This window comes from Onychomys torridus, chromosome 12, assembly GCF_903995425.1.
Source record: "Onychomys torridus chromosome 12, mOncTor1.1, whole genome shotgun sequence".
Taxonomy (NCBI): domain Eukaryota; kingdom Metazoa; phylum Chordata; class Mammalia; order Rodentia; family Cricetidae; genus Onychomys; species Onychomys torridus.
This window is the reverse complement of record NC_050454.1, coordinates 3891024-3907492: the sequence shown is the minus strand read 5'-3', so window position 1 is coordinate 3907492 and position 16469 is coordinate 3891024. Positions and strand designations below refer to the sequence as shown.

Genomic DNA, 16469 nt, shown 5'->3' with positions numbered 1-16469 from the left:
GCAGAGAACACAGGCCTTTGAGTTTAGTTTCCCCAAAGTTGAGCCCAGAAGCAAAAAGTTTCTACAGTCAGAAGGCTTATATAAATTATACAGATTGCAATGTCTGTAAAAGTCAAAATGAGATGTACAAGGCCACCAAAAACCATGAAGATGAGTAATGAAAAGAGAAGCCTAGTTCTGTAGCAGTCTGAGTAAAGAGTTCAGCATGATGCTCCAATAAACTCAAAATTGGAAACTATTCTACAAAAGCAGCAATTGTGGGCAGCTTGTGTAGGAAGGCGCGTGCGCCTGGTGGGTACATTATCCACTTTCTAATAAGGGGGAATTCATACAGACTTCCGTAAAAGTTTGCACAAAACCAGTGCATTGTCAAAAAAGCATGAAAGTGAATGCAATAGCCAGTGCACAAGCACCCACACGCGTGTCTTCAACAGAGAGGGCTCCCTACACCGCAGGCCTTCAACAGTGCTGCTGAGAACGGGAGCCCCACAAGTCACAGTGGAGCAGGCAGACATCACCCAGGTGAGGTGCTCTTGTTAAAGCTGGGACAGCAGTTTAAGGCCATCACGTCCAAGCAGTTCCTTTGAATCTTTTGGAGCCCATCTACATGAGTCTAAGTTATGTGACTTGTCTTCCAAACTGTGGCAAAAAACTTCTGCCTTACAAAATCCAAAAAGGAAAACCCAGAAGTTATCAACTCAGCGGAGGTCCTACTGAATAAGAGCAGCACACAAAGCTGTAGCTCTGAGGAAGCAAGGAAAGCCTGAGCATTAACGCTGTAAAACTTGCTTGCTACTTGTGAGAGCCAGCCCGACACCAGCTGTGCAATATGTACAATTACTGTTACATTACTTACCTCGCTGTTACACATCTGCTGTATCAGTGCACAGTTAAACTAGCCAAAACCTCCCCGTGTGTAGGTTCCCTATAACGACAGCACACACTGCCACTTCAATTAGGGTACAAGAGTTTCTTAGTGTTTCTAACAAGTCTGGGCAGTACCCTACTTATCTTCCCATCATATGGGAGGCAGCACTTCTTTAACTAAATTCTACTTTGTGTAACTTAATATTTCCTAAAGGATGTTTATTAGTAAGTCCTTTATAGCATTAATGTTAATCTTGATATCTCCCTTTTTCTCAACTCTTCACTCAGGCAGCTGACTCTGGGTTCATGCTTCTGTAAAAGAACATGGCTCCCTAGGGCAACATTTAGCTGCCCGCCCCCCAATAGAATGGTCACACTGGTTATTTCTGGTTGGTAAATGTTCTAAATGGTTGCCGGAACTGGTCAGTACCTGGGCCATGCCTGTTATTCAGTAGTTAGAGTACTAATGAGCATTGTGGCTGGGAGGTAGAGAAAATCTGAAATTGATTAACCTGGCTCCAGGTGTGTTGAATTCAGATTTAGAAAAAAGGGGGAAGAGTATTAAAGTGGAAGAAAAACAGTTGTTTAGCACCAAAAATAAATAAGGCAAACTCATCTGAGACTAGAGAGAAACCATCTTGTGGAAGAGATGAGACAGCGGAAGTATAGGATCTAGGGTTCCTGGGACGTAGCAGAGCTTGGCCCTCCCTTTTGAAACACTGTCTGGGCAAGATCCCTGGAAGGAATGGCCATGGATGCATCATCTTGGCACTTTTGTCCATGGTGATCTTCCGGGGACTCCTTCATCTGTAGTTGGATCTAGAAGTGGTCACTGACCCTCAAGGAGAGATGTGCACAGGCCGATGGCCCTCTGTGTTCACCCAAGCATGGCACTATGTGGTACAAGTCTGTATGGGGAGAAGCAGGCAGCAGGGACTCCAGTGAGGACTAGGATTAATTTCCCCTTAGCCCAGAAGAGTGCCTTCGTGAAATGGGAATTAGTAGGAACGTGAGTGATATTTCTTGAATTGATGATTATGCTAAAACTTCCTTACAAGTCAGTTTTATTAAGTGCTTTATAATGGAATGTAGATGAGAAATCACTATGAGACAATGTGAGTCACTTTCATAATCATCTTTTATTATTATTATTATTATTATTATTATTATTATTATTATGTGTTTTAATTTTATACATCACCCATGGGTTCCCCATCCTCCCACTTCCCACCCCCACCTCCAACTTCCCCCCAGACCCTCCCCTCCATTCCCATGTCCTCCAGGACCAAGACACCCCTGGGGACTCATTTAAACCTAGTGGATTCAGTGCAGGCAGGTCCTGTCCCCTCCTTCCAGGCTGAGCATGTGTCCCTGTGTAAGCCCAAGGTTCTAAACAGCCAGCTCATGTACCAAGGACAGGTCCTGGTCCCACAGCCTGGGTGCCTCCCAAACAGATCAAGCTATTCAATTGTCTCACATATCTAGAGGGCCTGCTCCAGCTGGGGGCTCCACAGCCATTGGTTCATAACTCATGTGCTGCCATTCGAATAGATACTTCCTTGGTCTGCCTACTGCAATGGTTTGATGGAGAATATCCCCACTGGCTGATATTTGAACACTGGGTCCCCAGTCTGTGGAGTTTCTGGGGATGTTTGGGAGGTGTGGCCTTGCTGGAGGAGCATGTCATTGGACGCAGCCTTTGAGATTAAAAGCCCCTTTCTGCTTTGTGCTTGTGATGTGAACTCTCAGCTCCCTGTTACCACACCTGTCACTGGCTGTCACCCCTCCCTGCTGTGATGGACTCTCACCTCTCTGGAACCATAAGGTCAAATAAACCCTTTCTTCCGTAAGGTCCCTTGGTCATGGTATTTTATCACAGCAATAAGAACAGAGCTATAGCTAACGCACCCAGCTATAGCAGAAGTGTGAACAGAGACTCTAGAATTAGGGAGTTCACCCGAGGAAGAGAGGAATTCTGAGTGCTAGAGATGTGCCCCGTCTGATGCAGTGACAGACTTCAACTCTGGTTCATAGCGTTGATGTACTTCCTCTCACTTCCATCTGTCTGTCTTGTGCTGGTTTCTTTCCCATACTTCCCTAAGTATGATAATAAAGTTAAAATAACCACACTTTTCATTTCTTACTGCTCACATTTTATTTATTCAGAACATTGTCCCTTTTCCCCCCCACCACCAAGGAATCAGGTTTTATTTTGGAGGCATATTTGCAAAAAACTTAGAAATTTGTGGAAACTCACTCTTGAATTTCCCTGGACATGACTCTGAGGCTGCCTCGGGGAAGGATTGAATCTCTGGTTGTAGGGGATTTTTGCAATTTGGCAATGAGACGCTGGGGAAATTGGCCTCAGGACTAGCTAGAACTTCACCTGTATTTAGTGGAGGGAGTCGGTAGATGTATCCTATTTGTCGTTGGTGGAAAGGAAAGAACCCTTTACCTGGGCCTCTTTTTCTTGAGTGGCCATGTGGTGGGCCATGGAAATGTGGTGGGCCGTGGCCATGTGGTGGGCCATGGCCCTGATGATGTTGGTCTTTGAGTTCTTGGCTATTAGAGGGTGGGTCACAGGGTCCATAGTCATGGAAATCATGTCCATGGGGATTGTCTGCAGGGGGATGGTGTCCATGAGGAGGGTGCCTATGATGCTCATGTCCATGAGGAGGGTGTCCATGGGGATGGTGTCCATGAGGAGGGTGCCTATGATGCTCATGTCCATGAGGAGGGTGTCCATGGGGATGGTGTCCATGAGGAGGGTGTCTATGATGCTCATGTCCATGAGGGTGGTGTCCATGTGGATGATGTCCATGGGAAGGATGCTCACAACTGTGATTATGAGGGGGTCTATGGGAATGGCGCTGTGGGAGGAACCCTTCTTGATGTGGTGGTCTGTCTGAGTCAGCTGCTCCTTCTGATAGAGGTGGGTGGCCATGTCCATAGGCCTTGTGGGTATGATGATGACCCCTGGATCCACTGAACTTGCACATATGTTTGCCACAAGGAGAATGCTCATGGCCCCAGTGGGGCTTTATGTCACTCATGTTTCTCTCCTGGTAAAGAACACAGAAAAGCAAATATAATTAATTCTGTAGGAAATTAGATGTTAGGCTTGACTTAGATTGGAGACTCAAAGATTTCACAAATCTCCAGGCGGTGGTGATGGCATATGCCTTTAATCCTAGCACTCGGGAGGCAGAGCCAGGCAGATCTCTGTGAGTTCGAGGCCAGCCTGGTCTACAGAGTGAGATCCAGGACAGGCACCAAAACTACACAGAGAAACCCTGTCTTGAAAAACGAAAAAAAAATTTATTCTTATTTTTTCATTTCAATGAAAAGTGATGAATCTCTATCAAGGAAGGGTACTTGTCTATTAAACTAGCATCCTATGATGGGTCTGACATTCCCAACACATTACCAAGAAACTCTTCCAGAGGACAGACAGACACTCTTCCAGAGGACAGATGACACTGTCTACACCCTCAACTTTAGCTCTTTTTTAATTTAATTTAATTTAATTTTTGCAAAACAAACAAAAAAACCCAGAGTCTTTCCCTGTAGCTCAGGCTGGCATGAAACTTGGATGTTCTTCCATTTCACATCCCATGTGTTGGAATCACAGTTGTATACCAACAGACTTTAACTTAAAAAAAAAAAATCCATGGATGGGCATGGTGGTGTACATATGGCTGGGTGTGACGGTGTACACCTTTAATCCTAGCACTTGGGAGCCAGAGGTCGGCAGATCTCTAGCAGTTTGAGGTCTGCTTGGTCTTTATGGTGAGTTCTAGACCCAGCCAATGCTGCATAGTGAGGCTTTGTCTTAACAAAACAAACAGACAAATAAATAAAATAAAATTTATGGAACCTGTTCTTGGTGACAACAAACCTATTTTCTGTCTCTGTCTCTCTCTGTCTCTCTGTCTCTCTGTCTCTTTCTCTCTCTCTCTCTCTCTCTCACACACACACACACACACACACACACACACACACACACACACACACGACATAAAAGCCAAATGAACCAAAGGTACTATGTGTGGAAATATCATTTGGCCCGGCCCTTCTGTCGACAAAGGAGGCTCAGGCAGCCCACCTTGAAGTCGAAGACTTCACAGTTGATGTCAATGTCTTCTGGGGCTTCCGAGTCAGAGGCTTCTGCATTGTAGGACAGAAGTGCTCTGCAGAATCCAAAGACCTGCAGAGGGAGAAGCCTGTTAGTGTATGTACAGTGTTTGTTTGTTTGTTTTCGAGACAGGGTTTCTCTGTGTAGTTTTGGTGCCTGTCCTGGATCTCGCTCTGTAGACCAGGCTGGCCTCGAACTCACAGAGATCCGCCTGGCTCTGTCTCCTGAATGCTGGGATTAAAGGCATGAGTCCCACTGCCTAGCATGAATGTACAGTGAAATGTGTGTGTGCACGAGTGTGTGTGCGTGTGTCTGTCTGTCTGTCTCAGGACAGGGGTGTTAAGATTTCCCATTGAGAAAAGCTTGAAATGAGTGAGAAGAAAGGGGCCAGCCAGTTCTGTAACTTCCTGATGGAGTCCTTGTGTCACACACATGACACCTAAACAAAACCAGGGCAAACTGAGGACCATGCTCATACACCTCCAGTCAACATTTGGGTCAAGTCCAGGTGTCACAGGTTTTTATTCAGGCGTCTCTGGATTTCCACCATGAGCAGACATGAGGACTGTACTAGCCGCACGTTCCCGCTGCTCTTAGTCCAGTGATTCTGCACTAAAGATCTGGGTTGCTTGTGCCAGGAAGAAGGAGGACCACTGTAGAAGATGGATTTGTGTAACTTGCAAGCGCTGGGAAGGACAGTCACTGCAAGGATGAGCTTGTGTGGCCCTGTGAACGTGTCTGCTGGTCCTAACGGCCGGCATACCTGTGCTCTGGAAGTCCCTAAACCCCCTTGTCAAAGGATAAGAAGACAGTTCATCTCTAGAATAAGCTATTCGTTGAGGCTGTCTAAACAGTTTTGAAAACTAACAAAACCTACATGAATGTGGTTTTACCATTTACCAGCAATAGAGGACAAATTGCACAAAAGTTCTGAAATTTGGTGTTCATGAAATGAATGTAATGCTATCTACCCACAGATTATAAGCAGCTTTGGTTAAAGGAGGTGAGGCTGTTAATTTCCCCTTGTCCAGCCCTAGAGATTCTGCACTGGGTTTTTAGTACCACACAAACACAGTGAAGAGTTTGTTAGGGATGGGTTTAGGAGAAAGAATGTCTTGTCTTTTGTGGCTTCTGAGTAGGAATCTAAGACTGGCCCCAGTGGGAAATTTGAGCAGTTGGAACACGAAACAATTAATGCTTCTTTCCTTCTGGCCAGAGAAAGTGAAAGTGCCATTAAACTCCAGGAAAACCCTGGAGTTGAGATCAGAGTGGGGTTTCCATTCACTGGCATTTCCTAGCTAAGAGTGCACAGGTAAATGGCCTCTCTGGGTGGGTGGTGGTGCACCCCTTTAATCCCAGCACTTCACTCTCTGAGTTTGAGGCCACAGTGGACTACAGAGCAAATTCCAGAACAGTCAGGGCAACAAAAAACAAACAAACAAACAAAACACCATCTAGAAAACAAATAAAATAACAATAACAACAGGAAGAGATTTCAGGCCTCCTTATCCCAGGGTAAGGGAGGTGGACACTTGCATCCCCTCTGTGGGATTGCCATGAAGCAAAGCAGACAGTAGGTGGAGATGCTTTGTAAATGCCAAGACACCATGTGTATCAGCCACTTTCTCATCACTGTGACCAAATACCTGCTAAACAGTGACTAAAGGGAAGAACTATCCAGTATTGTCAGCAAGGTCTCCCAACACATAATGGGTAAGTTTGACTGGGGAAGAAGTCCTGCAGAAAAGACCTGCATTCTAATCCAAGCTTGGCTGTGAACCTGGGCAGGACCACAGTAACTTTTTCACTTGTCATTTGGGATCTCTGTGGGGGTTGATTCATGGTTGTAGATGGCCCTAGTACATGCTGGTTATTAGTTCACTAAGCTTTTAGTCTTGATGAATTGAAAACTCAACTTCAGGTATATATATATATATATGGCACCCCTTTAATCCCAGCACTTTATATGTATGTATATATGTATATATACATATATACATGGATATGCTAAAACCATCTTACCATCTGCAAACCAGAGAAAATATGAGCGCTTTCCTTCTACAGTGGTAGTGTGAGTGTCGGTAAGTGAACACGTGTATGAAACCTTTGGAAGGGCCTGTCAAGTAGTGAGCACTCTCAAAATGACAGTGTTTCACAGGTGTGTGTCATACTTACTGGAGGGTGTCTGGGGAAATGCTGTGTGGAACAGTTCCTCATCGAGAAGTCCACATAGTAATTGGTTCTTTCCCCTCCTCTCTAGAACAGAGGAATCAACATAGTTTCAGGAGCATACAAAGAGGAAAAGCAATAGACACCTATTATACAATATCTCTTAAAGCACCATGGGAATTAAAATGATGAATGCATCCCACTTTTCTATGGTTTCTGCCTTCTAAAAATATATTGCATCAGTGATAAGAGGTCACCACTTCACAGAAACTCTGATATACAGGCATAAACACAGCAGGGAAAAACACCTCATTCTTGAGGGATGTCACCATTGCTGATTTTTTTCTTTGATTTTATTTATGTTTTTATGTATGGAGTGTTTTCCTGCATGCATGTCTGTGCTCTGTGTATATGCAGTGTCCAAGGGGGTCAAAAGAGGGCATAAGATCCTGTGGAATAAGAGTTACAGAGGGTTGGGAGCCATCATGTAGGTGCTCAGGATCGAACCCAGATCCTCTAGAAGAGCAGTCAGTACTCTTAACATGTGACCCATCTCTCCAGCCCCATTGCCGTTGGTCTGATGTGTTTCTCCATCTAGGCTTTGTCTACATGCAGAAATAAATAGATTTTTAAATACTTCGTTTACATGGGCTCATGAGCTAAGTATGCTTCTTCCCTCTTGCCAATACACTTGAGTCCAGAACATTCTTCACAGCAAAAAACAGTGTATGCATCCCATTGCACAAAACACCACAGTCTAGTCAATTTTCCCTTTCCAAAACACTTGGCCGTGCTGGAGAAATATTTCATTCAGTAACTAAGAGTACCTGCTCCTCTTTCAAAGGATGTGAGTTCAATTCCCAGTACCCACAGCAGGAGATCCAATGCTCTCTTCTGAACTCTGGGGGCAGAGCACACGCAAGCTGCACATACATGTATGCAAGCAAACACTCACACACATACAAATAAAAAAAATCTTAAAAACAGTTCTAAAAATATTATTTTTAAAAGCAAATGTCAAACATCAACTGGCTGCTCTACCTGACAGTTCTGTGGGAGGCTCTAAAATTCTTGGTCAGTGAGGCAGGGACTTTCAGCATCGGCTACAGTGCTGGTCATGGTGGGGATCTTTATTTTGAGCCTCAGTATTATTCTAACCACAATATAGGAAGGCTGAAATTGGATGGTTTTTAATGCTCAAATAACCCCATCATGCTCTTGTCTTTCCTTCAGACGTTCTTTTTCTTTTTCTGTCAGCTAGTCACTATATCCTCATTCCACACTCTCTCAAGACAAAGAAGCTATAGAAGAGCTGTGCACTGGGGTTGCCGTCTGCCAAGCAGCAAAGGCTGTGGTGATTGAGAAGGCAGCTGGCCAGGCGAGGCAGGCTTACAGGGTGTGCCCCTCAGCTCAAACCCGCCCGCCAGGTCGGCGGCGTGTTGGAAACTCACCGCTCTTACAACCCTCTCCACTTTCTCCGCTCTGAAAGAGGCAAAGTCGACGTTCTCCCGTTTGTACCTGTCAAGGGCTTTGTTGGCTTGTTCTCTGTAAAGCTCTGGATCCTCGAAGAAATCCAAGAGCACAGGGCTGTCTTTGGTGTTGCTTAGGGCTGAAGAGACTAAGAAAGAAGAATGATGGCCCATGCCATGGCGTCAGAGGGTCAGCCGCAATGTCAACGCCAGGTCTGAATGCAGCAAATGTAAGCACGGCGCAGAGGAGGACACTAGCTAGGTTCCACACGACAGATGGACCAACGGATGGTTCAAGTAATTTGTCAAGATCAATCAGTCAAGCAGCAGCAGAGATACCTAGCTGTTCTTCCTTGCTGGCACTTGTGACCTGGACCCATGATGCCCTGCCCACTCCAGCCTTTCAGCATACTGATTTAGTTGACACTTCTTATCTTTGTCAAGGAGACAGCTTTAAGTTAAAGTTACAAAAAAGGATTCAGCTCTCGCTCTCTCTCTCTCTCTCTCTCTCTCTCTCTCTCTCTCTCTCTCTCTCCCCTTTCTTTTTGACCACAGGAAATCACTCTGAAGCTGACCTCACACTCACACCTTGGCCTTGTGATTGCTGGGAATACAGGCCTGAGCCTCATTACTTCTTTCCTTCTTAAAGCAACTTCCTGTAGAAGCTGCTGGGTTGTTGCCTAGGTTCAACCATGCTGAAATATGCCCCTCTCAAAAGTAATTCTTTTGGCTGGGCAGTGGTGGCGGTGGTGGCTCACGCCTTCAACCTCAGCACTCGGGAGGCAGAGGCAGGCATATCTCTGTGAGTTCGAGGCCAGCCTGGTCTGCAGAGCGAGATCCAGGAAAGGCACAAAGCTACACAGAGAAACCCTGTCTCGGAAAACCAAAAAAAAAAAAAAAAAAAAGTAATTCTTTCAGAAAAAAATAAGTAAGAGGAGTATGCTCTGGAATGCACACTGTAGAGAAGTAGACATAGTCATCTCTGTCATGTCTCCATGTGCTTCTGAGGACACACATTGTAATCTTGGCCAGCCCCAATTATTCTTATCTCTAAAGTAGGAAGTTTTGCAATGATTACTTCATAGTCTTGTGAGATTAAACAAAATGATTAATGCATGATATAATACAATATATGACTACTTTGTACACTGTAGAGTAGTATAAAACTTTTATCTGTTGAAACCAAGAGTACACATTATGTTTAATCTCAACAAGAATCCTAAATGAGGAAAGCCTGAAGAGGTTAAGTAACTTGCTCCCCAAGTCACAGTTATTTGGGAGATAAAATAATTGGGCTGGCAGAAGTTCATGACCTTGGAAACAAAATCTAGACACAGTGAAGACAGGGTTCTATCCCGACAGCCTTGGCTCTGAGGTAACTAGTCAGTAACAAAGTTTGAACTTAAGCTCAGGCTGGCCTAAACTCAGAGCTAAGTCTCTGCGATGGTGTGTACTGCCTCTTCAAGTCTCTATATTTATATATCAAATCTCCTTAAATGGCATATACCAGAGGTGGGGAACTGTCGTCTATTTTCAGGAGAGTGAGTGCTAACGGAGAACTCAAGGGTAGGGCCCTCTGATGTCTGCCCTGCGTTAGGTAGCAAACACTACTGTGTGATCAAGGGCGTGTTAGCTCAGAATTAATCAGCGAGTCGGTGATGGCCTTACCAGAACTTGTGGTACAGTTGTAGTTGTTCACTCTGAAATCCTGAGAGTCGTTTGAGTATCTTGTAGCTATTACCTTACACTGTCCAATCACCTATAAAACAAGACCATCTTCATTTTAAGCCCTTATGTGCCTCAGATGGCCTTACGAGGGAACACAGAAGCCATGTTATACCATCTCACTTAATGTGTATTCGGGGATTCCTCCATCAGTCTAGTCCCAGAGCAGCCTTTTCAGCCTGCTCTGTGGGCCGCACACCATTGACACCCCAAACCCTTAAAAGAGCAACCATTTAAGTGCATCTTGACCACATCCCAAACATTTTCAAAGGAGACAGCACTCAGACCCTTCCACATGTTCCACTCTCACTCCCGGGAACTGACATCCCATGTCTGCTTATTTCTTTATGCTCTCGCCTGTGACAGGGAGACAGACTGGCCTCAGTAACCAGGTCCAACATGCACAGCAAAGCTGTATTTCTCACTGCAACTGGGACCATTACTGCTAACGGACCACTCTTGAAGGCACACAATTCCTAGCTCATAAATTCACAGACTGTGTGGTCTGGAAAGGACACGGGAGTTCCCCTACCTTAACCCTCTCCCTTTAGTGTGGAGGAGACTGAAGTCTAAGATGGTTGGTGATTTGCTCAAGACTCGCAGCTGGTGATGCTATCCTGGGGGCGCGGGGGGGGGGGGGGGGGGGGGGGGGGGCAGCGGACCACAAGCCCTACCGACTTACTTTCAACAGGGTTCCCAGGAATGGCTCTTAGGAGAGTGCTATTTAAGGTTGACATCATCTTCATGGATCTTAAGACATAAGCAGCTTTTGCTTGCCCACGTGTGGCTCCTCTGAGTGAGCGGAGTGGACAGAAGAAAGAAAGGAAGAGCGGTGGCCCAGTTACTTACTATTTCAGATGGCCGTGGAGAAACAGCTTGAAGACAATCATCCTGGGGTTTTGTGGATAAGACCCAACAGTCAGACTCCTTCACATCTAGGACCAAGTAGTAGACGGTGGCCGGTTCCTGAGGATGACAAGTAAGGAACCGGTCAGTCAGATGTGGGAACCCAGAGATTTCTTATTTTGGTTTGTTCTTGATTTTAATGAAAGCAATTTCTTCCTTCCCTTCCTGTCCTTGCCCTCCTCTCTCCGTTTTCCTGTCCCTTGCTCCTTCTCTTTCCTTTTTAAGAACAGTATCTCAGGATGTGAGAACCCAGGCTGGCTTCTTCCTGCTTTACACTCCCAAGTGCTGAGGTTACAGGCATGCACCACTATGCCCAGCATCAATCTCTCCTCCCTCCCTCCCTCCGTCCCTCCCTCCATTCCTTCCTTCCTTCCTTTCTTTCTTTTTTTTTTTTTTTTTGAGACAGGGTTTCTCTGTAGCTTTGGAGTCTGTCCTGGATCTCGCTCTGTAGACCAGGCTGGCCTCGAACTCACAGAGATCCACCTGCCTCTGCCTCCCGAGTGCTGGGGTTGAAGGCATGCACCACCACTGCCTGGCACAATCTTCTTTTTAAAAAATTTCTTGGCATACTTAAATCTCTGCAGATATTCTATTGTGTCCTTTCATCTACATATTTCAAGAAACAGCTTCAAATAGTGATTTCTAAATCCTCTTTTTTTTTTTTCTTCGAGACAGGGTTTCTCTGTGTAGCTTTGCGCCTTTCCTGGAACTCGCTTTGGAGACCAGGCTGGCCTTGAACTCAGAGATCCGCCTGCCTCTGCCTCCTGAGTGCTGGGATTAAAGGTGTGCGCCACCACCGCCCAGCTAAATCCTCTTCTTAAGGATCAGGGTGTTTCTTCTCTCGCCTTTAAATGACGGTGTTGGTTTGGGTAGAGGTGTTTGGTGGCTGTGCCCAGAGTTAAAGTGAGCAAAGCCACCACCGTCTCTAGTCTGTATCTGTGGTCTGCTGTTCCTGAACTGGCTTTCCCTCCTTCATCTTATCCGAAGCTAAACCTGTCCCTTTGCTCCGTCTCCCTGGACTTCCTCATCCTCCTCAGTGGCTCCATTCAGTTTTTTACTTGGGTTCTGGCAACACAAGTGTAATTTGCATGGGCCCAGAGCTCACACTGATGATCCCAAAGCTCCGGAGGATTCAAGGTCAGCTTGAGCTAATAATAGCATCAACAGCAGCCAAACAAAACAAGCAAGGGAAAAAAGCTAAATGAATCTTGCTTTGATCAGTTTCTTTGTTTTGGCCAATCACCAACCAGGCCAAGCGACTTTACATAGAAATGTTTCTGGTGTCCTGTCTGTCTATTCCTTTCGCTTTGCCGCCGTCTTGGTCTGGCCCTCCTGCCGGAATTCCTGAAAACAGCTTTTCGGTTCAGGTTCCTGTCACCTGCCTCTATCTTTCTCCTCTATCTCACTGTGTCCCCCCCCCCCTCCTCTCTACTGCCATTCAGAAGTAGGGCCATGCTCTTTCATCCTGGGTCTGACACGTGGAAAAGAGCTTCGAGTGGTAGAGACGGTCATTAAATTGTTCGTTATCTTAAGTTCCTGTGTTCCCGTTCTCCACATTTTGCCATGCCTCCCCATCTCCAAGGCTGTGAAAAGTATAAATTGCTCTGTGTGTTGTCTGCAGTTGTCCATGGTCTGGCTTCCTGCCTTTCAGACATTCCATTTCAGAAAAGGTAGGATATTGTTACTGTTGTGCAGTGGGAGGAACCAGCATCTTTCCATAGTCCCTGTCAGCCTATCAAATCCATTCCAAATGACCATATAATCTAAACGAAGACAGCAAGCTTGCTTGCCTTCAAGATGCGCTGTGCTCTCTTCCAGCTTCACACTGAATTCCCGCTTTTCCAGAGCCCCGTTAAACTTCTGCAATTCCTCCCTGCTTATTCAGTTACTTCGAAACACACCTCTTTCTGATTCCCTCCTAAAGGACATGATGTGTTAGGACATAGCCATCCGAATCCTATCCATCCTCCAGAACCCACCAGCACCTTTCTCTTTCGGTGTTAAGAGATCTGTCATTCATTTGCTCCAATATCTTCGGCAGGCACATGGCCACAAAATGCGTCCTATTTTACACAGTTGGCCTATGTGCTTTTAGCAGACTATTGTTTCCTTAAGGCGCGAAGGTATTCTAGTTTTCTTTTCAAAGTGCCCAGTATTCCGTGGGCTCAGCACAGTACTTCTAGGTACTTACAGACTGATGACATGCCAATAACAAACATTAATTTAGAGGCAAACCCAATAATTTCAAGCAATCTCCAGAAACTAAACAGGAAAGCCAGATCAAAGCCATTAGTTATGCAAAGCAGTCTGCTCAGGGGCTCCAGTCCCTTTTCCCCTTCACACACGGTCTCCCAGCTCAGCTCCTCATTGGCCGTTTCTCACCACTACATCCACGTGAGCATCAGAGACTCGCAGCAGCTGGAAAGCATAGCCATTCCTCCGCCCTTTATTGATCAGCTCTAGAACTTTCTCAGTCAAAGGCTCGGAAGCATCACAGTTGGCGGGACTCAGGGCATGGGAATACTGCAGGGTGATTAGAAGCAGTACTATAGTAAGCCCCTTCATTGTGCTAAGACATCCTAGGCTGTGGTCCACCATGGCAGAACTCTATAGCGACACACACTCAATTGATGAAGGTCTTTATAGAGTTTCGTTGTATAACTGGGGGTGTTCACCTTGACCCCAGGTTCAAATAACTGTCAACAGTCTGTAAATGATTAGTGTAGAGAAAGTTGAGACACAACACTGATGAGTCTGATGAGTGGGTAAGATCATCATCCACACAACCTTCGCTATATCCAGTGGGCAACTGATTCAGAGTGTGTTTGACCTTAAGCACATACTGTGTGGGTGTGGAGATGGAGTTGGAAGTAATTTTTCTTCTACCTGTCTCAGCTGGAAATCTCTACCATCGGCTGTCTGTCTCTTTGGATTATGGCACTAAAATTCTGCAGCGGAACACAGCCTCATTATCTGAGGGAAGTAACACCTTCAACAGCCTGCCTCTTGAATGGCATGGAATTCCTTCAGCTGTGGCTGTAGAATCAGATGGGAATGTCTAGCCCTGACTCTGTTACTTCTTTATTGTGCAGTGCTGTAGAACCCCTCTGTCTTAGCTACTGTTTCATTCCTGTGAAGAGACACATGACCCCTAGCAACTTTTATAAAGGAAAACATTTACTCTTGGGGCTTACTTACAGTTTCAGAAGGGTTGGTTCATCATGGTGGAGTACATGGTGGTGCAAAGAAGGAGATGGTGTTGGAGAAGCACCTGGAAGTTCTACGTCTGGATCAGTAGGCAGCAGGAAGAGGGAACCACTGGACCTGGCTTGGGTTTTGGAAACTTCAAAGCTCACCCCCAGTGACACACTTCATCCAACAAGGCCACACCTCCCAATCCTTCTCAAGTAGTGCCACTACCTGATGACTAAGCATTCCAATATATATGAGCCTATGGCAGTGTCTTAGTAAAGTTTCCATTGCTGTGATGAAATTCCATGGCCAAAAGCAGCTTGGGGAGGAAAGGGTTTATTTGGTTTATATACTTCTATATTCCTGTTCATCATTGAAGGAAGTCAGGACAGGAACTCAAACAGGGCAGGAAACTGGAGGCAGGAGCTGATACAGAGGCCATGGAGGAGTACTGTTCCCTGTGGATTGCTCAGCCTGCTTTCTTATAGAACCTAGGACTACCAGCCTAGGGGTGGCCCCACCAACAATGACTGGGCCCTCTCCCATCAATCACTAATTAAGAAAATGTCTTACAGGCTTCCTACAGCCTGATCTTAAGGAGGCATTTTATTTTTTTAATTAATTAATTAATTTTGTTTTTTTGAGACAGGGTTTCTCTTTGTTACCCTGGCTGTCCTGAAACACCCTTTGTAGATCAGGATGGCTTTGAACTCAGAGATCCACCTGCCTCTGCCTCTGCCTCTGGAGTGCTGGGATTAAAGATGTGTGTCACCACCACCCAGCTTGGAGGCATTTTCTTAATTTTCTTTCTCAGATGACTTTAGCTTGTATCAAGTTGATATAAAAATATCCAGCACAGGTGGGAGGGGGGATATTCTTATTCAAACCACCATATCTTCTGACTCTTAGTTTCTTCATTTATAAAATGTGAGCTGGTAGTTCTTGGCAATATCCTGCAATGACTAAGAAACAATGTGTAAGTCAGTCAGTGCACAGAGTAGGTGCCAAATTACTGATGCCACTCACTATAACTAGTGTTTGTGTTATAACCAAGGGCACTCCTGTGCCAGCCCAGTCTGAGAAATTAGGTGACTGTCCCATTTGGGGAAGGGCTCAGCACAGGGAGCAGGGATGAACATAGCAGCCCTGACTCGACCCCTCCAAAGTGTGGAACCTCCATCCTTGCAGAGGCTGCAGCTTCAGAAAGAACGCAAGAGAAGCTGCCTAGATTTCTTTCTTGCTGTTACACACAGTGTCTCTACAGCATGTCACCTCCTCCTGAACGCTCTCTCCAGTGAGGATCTGCAGCAGCGGTGACTCACCTTGCCTTTCTGTCAGGCACACTCAAGGAACTTTAAGAAAAGCCCCGGTTTGGGGCTGGAGATGCTACTAGATGGTAGATTCTTGCGGAGCATGCGCAAAATCCTGGGTTCGTATCCAGCAAAAGGAAAAATATCAGCGCATGTGTCAGAATCCCTTTAGTCAGAATTAGTGTATGTAGTGGTGGATCTGGGTGCTGGCAGTTTTCAAATTTCCAGATAATTCCAAGACTGAGAAAGACTGGGCCTCTATACTGAACTGAAGACACAGAAGTAAGACATAGACACATCTATGGAGTCCATAGGTGGTGATACAATATTATGAAAATATCTCTTCATGCTAAGTAAGACACTGGAACTCTTGCTGGGCCTCACAGTCAGAGTTAAACTCTGAGGTCACTTAAGACCTAAGAACTGCTATCCCTACTGTGAACTCAGCCTGTTTATTTAATGTGCTTTTAAGAGAACAGTGTGACCATCAAACTTATTTGCCTTGGATTTCCCATGAAATCAACTTTTTATTTGTTTTTTATTTATTTATTTTGTTTTTCGAGATAAGGTTTCTCTGTGTAGCCCTGGCTGTCCTGGAACTCACTCTGTAGACCAGCTGGCCTCTAACTCAGAGGTCAAATGTTGGGATTAAAGGTGTGTGCCACCACTGCCTGGCTGAAATCAACTTTTATAACC

The 16469-nt window shown here is 45.5% G+C and overlaps 1 protein-coding gene across 1 annotated transcript; it reads right to left on the bottom strand.

The window, feature by feature from the left end:
* Positions 1-3074: 3074 nt before the first annotated feature.
* On the bottom strand, positions 3075-13869 carry Hrg (histidine rich glycoprotein). Its single transcript, XM_036203127.1, has 7 exons — positions 13654-13869; positions 11215-11331; positions 10309-10399; positions 8623-8789; positions 7178-7258; positions 4973-5074; positions 3075-3929 (listed from the first exon to the last, which is right to left on the bottom strand). Exons 1-7 carry the CDS (start codon positions 13867-13869, stop codon positions 3075-3077), a joined length of 1629 nt encoding a protein of 542 aa, XP_036059020.1.
* Between the last annotated feature and the right edge of the window lie 2600 nt (positions 13870-16469).